This window comes from Capricornis sumatraensis, chromosome 9 (genome assembly GCF_032405125.1).
Source record: "Capricornis sumatraensis isolate serow.1 chromosome 9, serow.2, whole genome shotgun sequence".
Taxonomy (NCBI): Eukaryota; Metazoa; Chordata; class Mammalia; order Artiodactyla; family Bovidae; genus Capricornis; species Capricornis sumatraensis.
This window is the reverse complement of record NC_091077.1, coordinates 93342619-93358759: the sequence shown is the minus strand read 5'-3', so window position 1 is coordinate 93358759 and position 16141 is coordinate 93342619. Positions and strand designations below refer to the sequence as shown.

Genomic DNA, 16141 nt, shown 5'->3' with positions numbered 1-16141 from the left:
GAGCTTAATGGCTGTAAATAACATCACCTTGATTCACGTAAACATACTGCCATCACTACCAGTCTTTCTGGATACAAGAAAAGCTGTCCTCATTTTTATACCAGGAAAGCTGATGCTCAAAGAGGTCGACCACCTGAAGTCACAAAACAGAATCTAGGCTTTGAACACAGATTTGCTACTTATTTTGGTTGTTTTCATTAAATTATGCTAAAGAGTCACTCAAACATATGTTAGTTCCTCCTTGGAGGCCGAGCACTGAGGTAGTAGTATGCCTGTAAATGGAGACACGGTTCATATACCTGACCTCGAAGGCTCCACGCAGTGAGTCTGTTTATAATTTTGTCACTCTCTCTTAAAAACTATCAGAGACTTACTACGGATGTTCTACACAAAAAGCCTGAAAATATCTGTTCTTTCCGTGTTCTGTTTGCCTTCTGTCATGATTTTTCCTTTCTTTTTGTTCCACTGAAGTCTTTCCCATCTTCTTGGTACTATTTTGTAACTTCTCCTTCTGTTTGTTGATCCCACTTTTGTTCTTTGTTCTGATGTTTTATCCCTGTCAATACTCAAGTCTTGCTTCCATCTCTGGCTCTAACCCTCTACATTATCAAAAGCCCACCCTTTTCCAGCTTAAACTTCCTTTGTAGTCTTCAAATGTGCCATGTTCTCCTTTGCTGAAACAACGCAGGGAGAACAGCAGATAATGTGTTGACTTTACTTTCTAATTATCTATGTACTGCTGGGAGGAGGGCAATGATGGGAACAAAGTTTTTACAAAATTTCCCCTTGCTGACTTCTAGTTCCATCTGAAACATAGCTGAAGTGGAAAGTATTTTTCTAAGGGTTTCTGAAGTTCTGAGGATTTCCACAACAGTGTTAAGGTTTAGGTCTACAGACAACTGCTGGCAATATTTTATTTCCACTGTGGGTAATCCTATGTGAGAGTTCACAGAAGAAAGAATGGTAGGGGCATTCTCCTCTATCAGAAGTTGGAGAAAACAAGATTGAGTACTAGTTTTAGAAGTAGAAAAAGATTTTAAACCCTTAGAAGTCACCCAAGTAGTACGACGACTTTACACCCTGAAGTCACCTCAGCCAATGTGGAGGGGGTTGGTGTCAACAACCCTTACCTGGGTCCTGTATTCAGGAAAGCCCAAGACCATTGGCATCTCTTCCCCAAAGAAATAAGTGTTTACTAGATCTGCAGTCCAGAGTTTGAATCACCTTCGTTTTCATCTTTGAGAAACGTGTGAAGTGCTCAGATTGCTGATGTGTTGATTTCTCATTCAGTACTTTCAACTGGACCGTCCCATTCTTAAGCTGGCTGGCCATTGTAGCCCTCTGTGTGTTCACAGTCATCCTGTACTTCATTCCGCTGAGATACATTGTCCTTGTCTGGGGTAAGTAAAGCCTCTTTAAAAAAAAAACTGTCATAGCTGTTAAGAACAAACTATTTTTAAGGGATGAGTTATACTGTCAGTAGCTCCCTGTATTTATGGTCATGAAGCTATTCTATGATGAAAAGAGACAGGTCAGTTTAAAATCACAACAGTCTGAAGATTTAGGTCTACCTGCAAAATGCATTTCTCTTATCTGGCACCATAGGCTCCATCATACTATAAACATGTAGTGGTGCAGATTCTCCATACATCAAAGTGTAGCTTTGTCTAGATAGCACTGATTTATTTTCACCACTTACACGTAAACACAGGCATTGCGATCTATATGGTGCATTTAGGACAATATGCTTCTGTGCTGTGGTACTTTATCTTGTGGAGGTGTCCGTAAACATGGTCCTATATACGGCTGCATGTTTAAGAGGTCACCCCTAGGAAACAGGAAGAGGGTCTTTGGCATTGGAAGGCTGCTCGGGAACAAAAACTTCTGCTCTGTGTGTACCCAACAAGAATGCTTCTGTAAAAACCCACTTTCAAGGTGCTATCTGGGGAGGGGCTGTCCTAATTTTTAATGCAATTATGCTGCATGCTGACAGTTCCTATGTACCTAGACTCTATTCATGGCTTCCCTGGTGGCTCAGATGGTAAAGTGTCTGCCTGCAATGCGCGGGACCTGGGTTTGATCCCTGGGGCGGGAAGATCCCCTGGAGAAGGAAATGGCAACCCACTCCAGTATTCTTGCCTGGAGAATCCCATGACGGAGCATCCTGGTGGGCTACAGTCCATGGGGTTGCAAAGAGTCAGACACAACTGAGCGACTTCACTTTAGACTCTATTTAAGGTGGTACTTACAGCACTCTTCATAGTTTGGAGTTTGTTTTCCTCAGCCAACAAAATTCTTTTGATTGGAAAACTCAATTTTCAGTCTCTGAGACTGATGAACGTATAAAACTACATTAATGAGATATATATATATATAAATGAGACTGGGTAGGAGTAGAATGCTCTACTTGCCCCTGGCCTGTATACACCCGAGATTACTACTAAACTTATACAAAATGCAGAGAGCCAAATGGGTTTTAACTTCAGAAAACATGGGACTTACTGAAAGCATAAAGATGAAAAGGAAAGTTTTGATTTTTTCCTATCAAGGCTTTTAAAGAAATATGCTGGAATAAAATGGAAGAGGGTCTGATGTCTCCAGGCCCCCCTGTCTTAAAATCCTTGAATCTCACTCTTCTTTTTGGCTGTCTTGTCATATCTTGAGCAAGCCTCTTGCCCTTTTTATCACCATCATTACCTTTACATCTTGGGTAGGGAGTGGAGGGTGAAGGGAAGGGTGATTAGGTTTTCTTAATTCCTATAATCTAAAGAAACAGAAGAGTGCTTTCATTATCCAAGGGAAGAGGTATTTCCCTATGTTCTTGGGATCGGATTGTATGTTCTTTCATTCCTTCCTCTGATATTTAAAACAGATGCTGTTTTATTGAAGGCATTAGGGTAGGGCATTAGGTGTGGCAGTTTATTACCTCTAACCTACCCAGGTCAGACCTGCCATCTCAGTTGTGATAGGTGGGGAACTTCTGGTTTCTTTTCCCCAGGCTGTCAGAAAGTGGAGCCCACGGCAGACATCTGGTTGTATAACCTGGGGTGGCCTCACTGGCAAGCTGTCTTAAACGTAATTTTCAGAGAATGTGTTTGGGTCTCTTGTTTCATCAAATAAAATAAAACAAAGAACAGTATTCCTTTAGTGGTAGGTGATTGCTGAAATATTAAACAAAAATTTAAGACATGGGTCTCACATGGGGAGACAGAGACCAAATCATAATTGCATTAGCTTATTCTGCCGAAATCCCTGAAGAAGAGCCCAGATGCTCTGGTTTGTGACCCAGTCTGTTGATTTCACAAAAAGCTCTTTGTTTACATTTATGTGAATATGCTTGGTAATTTATTAAGTCCCATATAAATTTAACACAGTAGACTGATCCAATTGAAATTCTGCATTATACCATAGAATATGAAGAACAGATAACTCTAGTTTTATACATTATTTTGACATGTCTATCTCGTCAAGGTTTTTTTTTTGTATACTAGCTCCAAATTCACCTGTATCTGCTCCTCATCCATATTTGCTCTTCAGGTAGTGCAGAGGGTTCACTATTGGATAATTTAGCTTGGGTAGATATGCCTCATTTTAATGGGTCTTGGCCGTTCTAATCCAAGAAGTGATCCAAGTCAGTCAATCACAGAAGCATCTTTTGCAAGCATTAAATTTAAATTTCTTGTAATTTAAAAGGAAAATTGGCTTCTAAAAATTTCAATGCCAGAGATTGAGAAATGGAAACACTTTTTTCCGTGTGATGAAGATCTACTCTCCTAGCAACCTTCAAATGTGTATTGCAGCATTATTAACTATAGTCGCCATGCTGGATGTTATATTCCCTTGACGTTTAAAAATTCTTTTTTGTGCTGTGCTGGAACTTTGGGGCTGTGCGGGCTTTTCTCGAGTTGTGGCAGGTGGGGGCCAATCTCTAGTTGTGGAGCGCAGGCTCTAGAGAACAGGCTCAATAGTTGTGGTGCTTGGGCTTAGCTGCTCTGCAGCATATGAGACCTTCCTGGATCAGGGATCGAACCCACGTCTCCTGCATTGGCAGGTGGACTCTTTACCACTAGACCACCAGGGAAGCCTCCCATGACGTTTTATAACGGGAAATTTGTACCTATTGACTCCCTCACCCACTTCCCACTTGCCCACCTCCGTAACCATAAATCTGTTTCCTGTATCTATGAGCTTTGTTTCTGTTTGTATTTTAAGGATTCCACATGTAAGTGGAATCTTACAGTATTTGTCTTTGTCTGACTTATTTCACTTAGCATAATGAATGCCCTTGAGGTCAATCCTTGTTATCACAAATGGCAAGATTTCTAATTGCCATTTATTATTTTTTTTAATGGCTCAATAATCTTCCATTGTGCATATGTACACCACAGCTTTATCCGTTCACCCATGAACAGACACTTAGATTGTTCTCATGTCTTGGCTATTATAAATAATGCTGAATGAACATGGGGGTGCACATGTATTTTTAAATTAGTGTTTTTGTTTTCTTCAGATAGATACCCAGAAGATTATAGGATTATAGTAGTAGTTCTATTTTTGATTTTTCGAGGAACCTCCATACTTTATTCCACAGCTGTTGTTCAGTCGCTTAGTCCTGTCCAACTCTAGGGACCCCATGGACAGCAGCACACCAGGCCTCCCTGTCCTTCACCATCTCCCAGAGTTTGCTCAAACTCATGTCCACTGAGTCCATGATGCCATCCAACCATCTAGTCCTTTATCATCCCCTTCTCCTCCTACCTACCTTCAATGTTTCCCAGCATCAGGGTCTTTTCCAATTAGTCAGCTCTTTGTATCAGGTGGCCAAAGTATTTTCCATAGTGGTTGCACCAGTTTACATTTCTTCCAACAGTGCACAAGGGTTCCCTTTTCTCTAGATTTTCACCAACAATTGTTATTTATTGTCTTTTTGATTATACAGTCATTCTGATAGGTGTGAAGTGGGATCTCATTGTGGTTTGTATTTTGCTTTTCCTAATGATTGGTAATATTGAGCATCTCATGTACCTGTTGGCTATCTGTCTTCTTTGGAAAAACATCTATTCATATCCTTTGCCTAGTTTTTAATTGGTTTATAGTTTTTGATTATTCAGCTGTGTATGTTTTTAATGTATTTTACCTATTACCCCCTTATCAGATATAGGATTTGCAAATATTTTCTCCCATTCTGTAGGTTCCTTTTCATTTTGTTGGCTTCCTTTGCTGGGCTTTTTAACTTCATGCAGTCCCACTTGTTTACTCTGTTACCACCTATGTTTTCTCCTAGGAGTTTCATGGTTTCAGGTCTCTCATTCAGGTTTCAGTCCATTTTGAATAATTTTTATAAATGATATAATAGTCCAGCTTCATTCTTTTGCTGTGCCAATCCAATTTTCCCAACATCAATTTATTGAGGAGACTGTCCCCATTGTATATCCTTGGCTCCTTTGTTGTAAACAATTGACCATATATACATGGGTTTATTTCTGGGCTATCTTGTTCCACTGATCCATGTCATGTTTTTATGCCAATACCATACTGTTTAGTTATGAGAGGATTGTAATATAGTTTGAAAGCAGGGAGTGTGATAGCTCCAGATTTATTCTTTTTTAGTATTGCTTTGGCAATTTGGGGGACTTTTGTGGTTCCATACAAATTGTGGGATTGTTTCTATTAAAATATGCCACTGGAATTTTGAAAGGAATAGTACTGAAGTTGTAGATGGCTATGGGTAGTATGAACATTTAACAATATTAACTCTTATAATCGTTGAGCAGGGAATACTTTCTCATTTATTTGTTTGGTCTTCAGTCTCTTTCATCAGTGTCCTGCAATTTTCAGTGTATAGGTCTTTCACTTTCTTGATTAAATTTGTTATTTATTTCTCTGGTAGTACACTGTAGTATATAGAAATGCAATAGCATTTTATACATTGCTTTTGTATCCTGAAACTTTACTGAATTCATTTATTAGTTCTTACAGTTTTTTGATGGAGTGTTTTGGATTTTCTATATATAAAGCCATGTCATCTGCAAAAAGCGACAGTTTTACTTTTTCCTTTCCAGTCTGGATTGTTTTAAAGTCTGTCTTATGTAAGTTATAGCTTCCCTTGCTTTCTTTGGATTTCCATTTGCATGGAATATTTTTTTTTCATCCCTTGACGTTTAGTCTCATGTGTCCTCACATCTGACTTCATCTCTCAAAGGCAGCATATAGAAGAGGCTTGTTTTTTTAATTCACTCAGCCACTCTATGTATTTGGATTGGAAAATTTAGTTCATTTAAAGTAATTATTGCTCTGTATATCTACTGTCAGCTTTTGCTATACGATTACTGTGAGGCTTACTTATAAAAACTTAAGTTTGAATGCATTTGAAAGTTCTAGATTTTTACTGTTTCCCATGTTTCATATGTTACATTTTACCTTCTTTAAATTAGTATGCTGTGTATACCTTAACTATTATAATTTTACTATATTTGTTGTTTAATCGTCATAATAGTTTTATAAATGATTAATCCACATTTTATTATGTATTTACCTTTATTAGTGACATTTGCACATTCATGTGTTTTCTTGCTACTTATAGCAGTTTTTTGGCTTAAAGAAATCTCTTTGACATCTGTCATAAGGCCAGTTTAGTGATGATAAACTCTTGGCTTTTGCTTGTCTGGGAAACAATTTTTCAGTTCTGAAGGATAGCTTAACTGAGTAGAGTATTCTTGTTTGGAAGTTTTTTTCTTTTCCTTTCAGGTCTGTGAAGTTTCTCCTCAAAAATCTGCCAGTCTTCTGGAGATTCTCTTGTATATGACAAGTTGTTAAGTCTCTTGATGCTTTCATTATACCTATCTTTAACTTTTCATATTTTAATTATATGGCTTGATGGGGGTCTCTTTGGGTTTCTCTTATTTGGAACTCCCCAGGCTTCCTGGATCTGTACGTGTTTCCTTCCCCAGATTAGGGAAGTTGTCAGCCATTATTTCTTAAAACACATTTCCTGCCCTCTTTCTCTCCTTGTCTATGACTCCCTATAGTGCAAACGTTAGTATGTTTCACTGATCCTTTGTATTCTTTTTCATCTAGCTTGCTGCTGAATCCCTCTAGTGTATTATTTTATGCTTCAGCTCTGTGTCTTCTATTTGGTACTTCATCTGTTATTTCTTCATTGACGTTCTCACTGTGTTCATCCATACTATTCTGAATTTGGTGAGCATATTTATGAGCATGACTTTGAACTCCTTATCAGGTAAATAACATCTGTTTCATTAAGGACTTTTTCCCCTGAGGTTTATCCTGTTCTTCCATTTGAAACATGTCCCTCATTTTGCTTGAATCTCTATGTAGGGTCCTATGAGTTAGATGAAAGAGCCACCTCTCCCAGCCTGGAAGTAGTGGTCTTGTGTAGAAGATGAACCTTATTATCCAACTTTGCCTTAGCTCTCAGTAGTTGAGGATGTGCCAAGACCTGTGGGTGTCTCGAACAGGAGGTGCTCAGTCAGCACCTAGACTCAGGCTCACTGAAAGTCAGCCCTTTGGGCTGCAGCTTTTAAAGCAAATACATACAGTGGGGCTGCAAATGTAGGCCCAGCTGGCTGCCAGAGGATCTGGAGGTGTCCCCTGGGTGACAGTCACAAAAATTGGGGCTTTGGGTGAGTTTGTAAGCTCCTTTCTGGGAGGTAACTGATGAGCTGTGGTGAGGGAGAGTGGCAATGACAGCACCCCCTGGCCTCTGCTCCCTGAGAGTCCCTCCACAAGCCTTCAGATGTGTACCAAAGCTGAAAGTGGTGCCTCAGGCCAAAGCTCCAGAACAAGCACATAGGATTCTTTCATAGAAACACTGGGGGTGCGTTTCAGTCTCCCGTTTGTGCAGTGCCCTGGTGGGGGCAGCTTGCTGAGACCTGTCTCTTGAGTGTTACAGTTCTAGCGGACCCAGGCACACCAGCTCCCCTGACCTCCAGAGTCAGGTGGTTGAGGGGTATCCCCTGGGTGGCAGCTGCAAAAACTGGGGCACCAGACATGTGTAAGAATGCCCCTCTGAGGTGTCTGGAAGGGTTCACAGTCAGCTCTTAGATGTGTGTTTAATTAGAAGCCTGCCCCTCAGGTTGCAGCCATAAGCTTACAGGCCTGTTTCACAGAGAGACTAAGCTCCTTGGTCTATACTTTTTGCTGTGCCCTGAGGGTGTCAGAACTCTTTTCTCCATTGGTCACAGTCCTTTAGAACCTGCAAACATCAGGCCCTCTGGCCACCAGAACTAGGCAATGTAGGGGTGCCTCCTGAGAGCAGTTGCAAACACTGGGGCACCAGACAAGGCTCTGGGAGATGCTGGCCGGCTGGAGAAGGCAACGACTGCATCCTCCAGCCTCCACTGTTTCCTGACAGCCCTTCCATAGGCTCCTCTAAGCGAGCCAGACAGTAATCCTGCCACTCAGGCCAAAGCTCCCGGACAAGCAAATAGCCCCATTCTTAGAAAGACTGGGAGTGTGTCTCTGCTGTCTGGTTCCCTGGGAGTGGTCGTCTGCCAAGAACTGTCTCTCCAAATGTCACAGTTCCACAGACCCAGGAATACAAGTCCCATAGCCTCCAGAGCCAAACAAACACTCAAGGGGTATCACCCTGGGTGGCAGCCACAAAACCCAGGACACAAGACAGATGTAAAAGAAGTTCCCCTCCAGGAGATACTGGTGTTCTGAAGTGCAGTGCAGGCAGAGCTCAGAGATGGGACTCACCAGCTTCCATCCCCAGAGAGTATCCCAGCAGGTCCCTGCCTCTCTGGCCAAAACCCCTGAAGATTAGTTGATGGACTTTCTTCACACTGAACCTGGGCATCTTTCAGAGAGTTGCGCTTCTGTGCTGGGTCCTGCGATGAGTGAGTACTCATGAGCTCTTTAGGAGCCATTTTCCTTTCACTACAGGCTTCTGGGTCCCATGGCTGCAAGCCTGTTGTTTTGAAAGCCAGGTGCCTTGAGGGCTCATCTCTCAGGTGAAGGTCTTAAAAGCTGAGGTGCCTTACATGGTATACAAAAGCTACTTCTCTCTTGGCTACTCTGAGAGAAGCTCTGGGTTTGTGAGCTTCCTCCTGATGGTGGGTAGCTGCACTGGGCCTGGGGTTATGGTAAGATTGTCTCCAAGAGGTGAATTCATGATTGTCCTAGGCTGCCATCTTGAACTGCCTCATAGACATAAAACCTCGGGCACCAGATGTGTAACAGCTCCCCTCAAGGAGATGCTGGTGCTCTGGAGCATGGCAGAGGGTGGGCATGAAGACGGTACCAACTGGCTGGAGTGAGGTAGCTGGGGAGAGATGGTTCCTGCCAGGAAAGAAACGAAAAAAGATGGCTGCCAGTCTCTGTCCCCCAAGTAGGCAGGCTCCTGAACGTTTCACATCAGATGTCTTCCCTGAATGACTTCCATTCAGAGCTTGGAGGCAAGCAAATGATCCTTTCCCACAAAAGGTCTGGTTGCCCCTGGATCAGCTATTTCCATGCTGGGTCCTGGAGAGGGTAAGTCTGAACACGCAAGTTGGTTTTCAAAGCTATGTGTTTTGAGACAAAAATTGAGAGCCCAGAAAAACCCCAAGCATATATCTAACCAGGGAGCCAAGAATACTCAATGAGAAAAGACAGTCCTTTCAATAGATGGGGCTGGGAAAACTGGACAATCACATGTAAAAGCTTAAACTTGACTCCTATGTTACACTAATCAAAAATAATAACTTGAAATGGACTGTAAGACCTAAAACAATGAAACTTCTGGCAGAAAACATTTTTTAAGAAGTTCCCTGACATGGATCTTGGTTACAGTTTTTGCAAATCACATCTAAAGTACAATCAACAAAATTAAAAACAAACAAGTGGGACTCTATAAAGCCAAGAAGCCTCTGCATTGCAAAAGAAACCATCAACAAAGTGAAAAGACAATCTACAGAATGGGAAAAAAAATACTAGCAAACCATATGTATAATAAGGGGCTAATATCCAATAAAGGCCCCATATAACCCAAGAGCAAAATAATCATCATAAAAATGGACAAAGGACCTGAACAAACATATTCCCAAAGATATGTATGAATGGCCAGCAGGTCCATGAAAAGATGCTCAATAACCCTAGCCACTAGGGAAATGCAAATTAAAACCACAATGAGATAGCATCTCATAGCTGTTAGAATGGCCATTATTAAAAAGAAGAGAAAAGGGAACCCTTATACACTGTTGGTGGGAATGTAAAGTGGTACAGCTACTACAGAAAACAGTATGGAGATGCCTTAAAAATAAAAACATAGAACTACCATATGATCCAGGAATTACACTTCTGGGAGTTTATCCAAGGGCAACACAAAGACCAACCCCAAAAGATATCTACACCCCCATATTCACAAAGCATTATTTACAATAACTGATTCATGGAAACAACTTAAGTATCTACTGGCGGATGAATGAAGAAGTGGTATATGATGAAATATTATTCAGCCATAAAAAGACAAGGAAATCCTACCATCTGTGACAACATGAATGGATTTGAAGGCATTATGCTGAATGAAATAAGTCAGAGAAAAACAACTATATGATTTCATTTATATGTGAAATTGGGAGGGAAAAAAGCAAAAGACCACTCCCCCCAACTTATAGAAAAAGAGAAAAATTCTGTTATCTATCAACATATGAGATGATGGATATGAACGAAACCTATTGGGATAATCATTTCACTCTATGTGTACATGAGATCATCATGTTGTACACCTTAAAACTTATACAGTGATATATGTCAATTATTTCTCAAAACTAGAAGGAAAAAAAGCTTGATGTTTTGGTGGCTTCTCCCTCTAGGTACAATTCTTAAGAGTCAAGGAAGCCTGATGTGGAGGTTCAAACCCTCACTCCTCAGAGAGAGCTCCCTCCTGACCATGGGTTGTCAGGCTAGGAGTGGAGTTTATGTTGAGACTGTGCCCCTGCCTCTCCTACCTGCTTCAGTGTGGGCCTTCTCTTGTCGTTGGTGTGTAGACAGCACTCAGCCAGTTTTCAGGTTATTCTCAGAGGCAGCTCCATATGCAGCTAGAAATCCCACGTTGGTGGGTTTACGATGCTTATGCGTCGCCATCTTCAAAGCTTTTTATGTTTTTTTTTTTAAAGCTGGTGGTAAACCTTTTCTAATTCCAGGTCAGTTTAAAATTAAAAAAACAAAATACCAGGTCATGCATTTTTGAACATTTATTTGCGTAACAGGAACACTTCCCCACCACTGGGGGAAAAAAAAAACCCCACCAAAAGCGTCTCTGTTGAAAATGGGGAACCAGTAAGTCAGATTTCTTGCCTTAATCCCAATCCAAAATGTAGGGTAGATAAGTTTTACCATAGATGAAAAACTACAACAAAGCTTCTAAGTATTTGAGGGGAAAGACAAGATAGGTCACTGCTTGTGCCCTTTGTTTCCCAAACAGAAAGCCTTTCCTGCTGGGAAGAAGCCACTGAAGCACAAAGAGAAAAACAGAGCAGCCATTGAGTTGGAAGGTGGAAGGAAGGGAGAAAAGGGAGGGAGAAGACTGGGTTTTCTGGTTCAGTCAGTCAAGGCTGAAAATCAAGGCAGCTTAACCTAGATCTTCAAATCACCAACAATACTTTTTTGCCAGGAATGTACCTTCAGACTCCAAACTGTATAGGTTTCAGTAATATTTGATCTGTCACTTTTTCAGGAATCAATAAATTTACAAAAAAGCTTCGGAATCCGTATGCAATTGATAACAATGAACTACTCGATTTCCTTTCCAGAGTCCCTTCAGATGTGCAAGTGGTATGTAGATTCTATTAACTATTACTGCAGGCATAATTCATTTTATTGGGCTTCAGAAATATTTGCTTTTTTACTAATTGAAGGTCTGTGGCCACCCTGTATTGAGCATGTCCATTGGTACCATTTTTCCAACAGTATTTGCTCACTGTGATTCTGTGTGTCACATTTTGGTAATTCTTGAAATGTTTCAAACTTTTTCATTATTGTATTTGTTATGGTGGCCTGTAATCATTGATGTTACTGTTGTAAAAAGATTAATGCTTACTGAAGGTTCAGATGATGCTTAGCATTTTTTTTTTTTAGCAATGAAACACTTTTAAATTAAGGTATTGCTTTTATAGATGTAATGCTATTGCATACTTAATAGACTTCCATACATCATAAACAGAACTTTTATATGCACTGGGAAACCAAAATATTCACGTGATTTTACTGCAATGGTCTGGAGATAAACCTCCAATATTTCTTAATCCTGTATCATTTTTAATGTAGTATGGCACTGGGTTTTCACGTTCATATCCATTTAATTTTGAAGGTCTTAGAAGAGCCAGGTAAAGTTAATAAAGCCTGTAGAAGATTTTGCCACTCAGGGATTAGTCCAGTTGAGGTGTTATCCAACAAGAAACTTATAGAGAGAGCACTGCATACAGAACCTACCGGGTGTCAGGGAGGGAGAGCAGTCCTCCAAGGAAGATTCAGCTGGAGTTTGTGAAGGGAAGTCACCATTACCTGAAGGAGGAATTAGGAATATTAGATGATGAAAGCAAAGTGTGCCAGCAGACACTGAGAAAAACACTTCCCTAAATAAACTGCATGAATTAGGTGAGTTTTAAAGATGGTTATTTTAGAGATAAATAAAGGGGTGGGGGGGACAGTAACTGATTTTTTTCTAAAACTTTTTATTTTATATTGGAATACAGATAATTAACAACGTTGTGATAGTTTCTGGTGCACAGCAGATTGACTCAGCCATACAAAAGTAACTGATTTTTTAAAATGGGGGCATATCTTAATCCTTTGAGGTTAACTAGTGCCCATTAATCATTAAATATTTTCAGAGTAAAATGAGAAATGTTTTTATTCAAACTTGAAGCTGGGTTGCAACAGTACCTTTTTCCTTTGCTTCTGCTGAGTCTTTGATTTGCTATCTGACCCGAAGGTGGGCTGGATGGAGATGAAGCTTATATTAAACAAGCACATAATAAATTGCAAAGAACCATTATTCAGCCCTGCAAAATAGATGGAGATGGTTCACATGTGTATGGGTAGTGGAGATCCTGGCCTGTCAGCAAAGTTCCTATCAGGGCTCTCGTCTAGTTTCTGGCAAGATTTCCCTTGACTCTTGCCCTGTCCTTCCGTTGTTTTCTGCATCCCAGCTGCAGGTCTCATACAGCTTCCAGAGTGACCGCTTTTCCCCCAAGCACAGTCTCTCAATTCCTTTGCTTTTCCTTCCTTTGCCAGAAAGTGGCCACCTGACCAGCCTTTCTCTGAACTCTGTTTAAACAGGTGCAATACCAAGAACTGAAACCAGATCCTTCTCATAGCCCATGTAAAAGGAAGAAAAACAATCTTGGCTAGCCAGCTCCCAGCACTGGGGAGACCAGCATCTGTGTGGGAGGATAAAAGAAAAAGACTTCAGCCTCAGCAGCACTTCCTTTCTTTCAGTTTTTTATTTATTTTGCCTTTTTATCATGATTGAGAGAATTTGTAAATAGTGTACAAAGGCGTATGTCTTTGAAAATATACTTCCATTGTACAGAAACAATTTGATAAAGGTTTAGCTATTGCTGCCTGAAAGCCTTGCTAGCTGTGGATAATAGTATAACACTGGAACAACAAATGTAAGAATGATTAACATTGGGAGATACATACTTCTCTAATTACAAGTGGAAAAACTAGAATATTAGATTAAATGCTCAGCTGTGCTCTGATTAAATCTACATAAAATGTAAATGTCAATTTGAATTTAAAGTTTTTTTTTTAATGTGACTATTTTTTATCTGAAAAATAATCCATTACAGTTTTCTATGTTTTATACATTTCAAAAGGGAGGGAGGGAATCCCAGAACTTAAATAATGGAACAGATGCATTTCAACTTTCATAGATTCAGATCCTGATATTCATTCCTGTGCACATTATTTAACTATGACTAGGCTGATTTTAAGCTAATGAATGAAAGTATAGTCACCTCAACAAGAGAATTTTCCATACACTGATATCCTACAAAGAAAATTTCCAAATCTTCTATCATTCCATCTAAAACTTTAAAATGTCTACAAGACGATACAAAAAATACTGCCATGTTTATAAACGATTGCCTATAAGGATTTTTATACCAACCACTATTAATTTGTACCAAGTCAACAAATTAGCAACCCAGTTCAGTTGTCAAAAATCTAGCAAATTAAATTCACATTGCTTTGATGTCAGATTATGCCTCTGTGCATTTAAAAATATTTAATACTCAAGTATTTCACAGAAAAAAAAATGTATGTACTTTCTCATTAGGTTATTGAAATGTTTTAATGCATTTATGATTTTTGTTATTAGTGTGAATTTTAATGTAGAGGAGAATGCAGTGTACTAAGTGATATGCCAGTGTCTCATTACATTCATTTTTAGAAAAAAATAATCATTCTTGAAAATGAGAATGCATGAAAACCTATTTTGTAAAATAAACTGCTTATGGGGAGGGGAAAGTTTGCCTTTAAAAATGTTTCACTATTACCATAGAATCTATACTTAAAAACTGCATTCCCAAGACTCTCATGTAGTTTTTATACCTAACTTCCTGATCTATCAAGGGAGTATACCTCTAGAGAGAAAACTTGGTGAGGATGTCTTACTTCCCTGACTTGGTAGGGGACTAAGCTTGGTTGAAATTGCTGCAGACAGGTGTTTTGTACTACTTTATTAATAATGGACTGGGATAGGGTGAAGGTGAGGGTTATGCTGGAAAAATGCAGAAAAGCTAGAGCAAGAAATATATATTTCATTCTAAAAGAAGATACTTTAAAAATAAATTTAATCCCAAAGTTGATTTTTAAAGCATTTTTATTTTAAAGCTATGTTGTTAAATACTATTTCTTATGATAGAACTATTTTGATCTGTTTATTACACTATGCTTAAAAGAATGTTAAATTCCCTTTCTACAGAAAGGCCTTGACCTCAGTATGTGCTATTTAGTGCATCATGTTTATAATGACATGCTTACGTCCGCATACCATCATTATTTGTTGCTAAGACATTATTCTCCATGAAGCTGATGTTATTATAGAAAGTTTACTGATAGTATAATCTGTTTGAAGTAACTTTTGATTATACTTTGTGTGCTGACATTGTCTACTCAAAGTCTGCAACCCTGATATTCTACAACCTCAGATGTGGATAGTAACCATTAACAGATGACTGATTTCTCTGTTTCATTCTATCAAATTTCAGATGTTTGGTTCACTGGTAATGTTGACTATTCACTGCATTAAATAAAAAATAATCTTTTCTAAGAATAATCAGTACTTCTTTTTGGTGTTGAGAGAAGAATGATGGAAGATTATGTGTTTGTTCTCATATAAATGATACTTAAAGAAACTCTGGTTTGGCTTGGGGAAGGAAAAACAAAAAAACACGCTTTTCCTGAAACCTCGACTGTTGTTAAATAAAACCCAATACTTCTGGAGGGGTAAGTATCCAGTGATGCTGCTGGAGGAATTAAGAACTACCTTGAGGCATGAAAGTGATATTCGGAGGAATCGTCACTGCTTTCAGAAACTACCACACTCACAGACTGGAAGCAAGTGGCTGTGACTAATAGAATTTTAACCACTTCTTTCCCCTTCTCCCCAATTCTGCCTTTTTAAAGCTGCTTAACCTGATTTGATTTTGAGAGATCTGTAAACATGTAAATATTTTAAGATATCTTAAGAGCCTGGATGTCATTCTAACACCTATTTGGACTGCGATATACAGTAGTCACATGAACTATTATATATATATATAAAACTATATATTCCTCAGGATCTTTTAGTGAGTAAATTTACTGAAAGTCATTCATTATCCAAACTACTATTATCACCCACTAACTGTGGTAATTTATAAGAAATACATAAGATTTTTCCATTTATACAAAGAATGTGGTACTTGTTCATTTTGGTACTGTTCCACACATTCAAACTGATAGATGCTGTCGGGATTCCAAATTAATTGTGAACCTATGCACTAGGATAATCTGAAATGAAAGATTCTTTAAGTGACTCTGCTCTGTGTTATTTTTATTCAGTACCAACCATACAACTTGCTCTGTCATAGGCAATGGTCAAACCAGTGAAAATATTAAAATCAAATCCAGAGCTAAAATACAGTGA

At 39.2% G+C, this 16141-nt stretch overlaps 1 protein-coding gene across 4 annotated transcripts in view; it reads left to right on the top strand.

Moving 5' to 3' along the window:
• MCTP1 (multiple C2 and transmembrane domain containing 1) overlaps window positions 1-13356 on the top strand; it is a 559548-nt gene extending 546192 nt beyond the window's left edge. For all 4 annotated transcript variants that reach the window (XM_068979294.1, XM_068979293.1, XM_068979292.1 and 1 more), the window contains 3 exons: window positions 1291-1400; window positions 11681-11778; window positions 13285-13356. In XM_068979294.1, the coding sequence (XP_068835395.1) occupies window positions 1291-1400; window positions 11681-11778; window positions 13285-13356 (280 nt within the window). The remainder of the gene's footprint in view (window positions 1-1290; window positions 1401-11680; window positions 11779-13284) is intronic.
• The last annotated feature ends 2785 nt before the right edge of the window (window positions 13357-16141 follow it).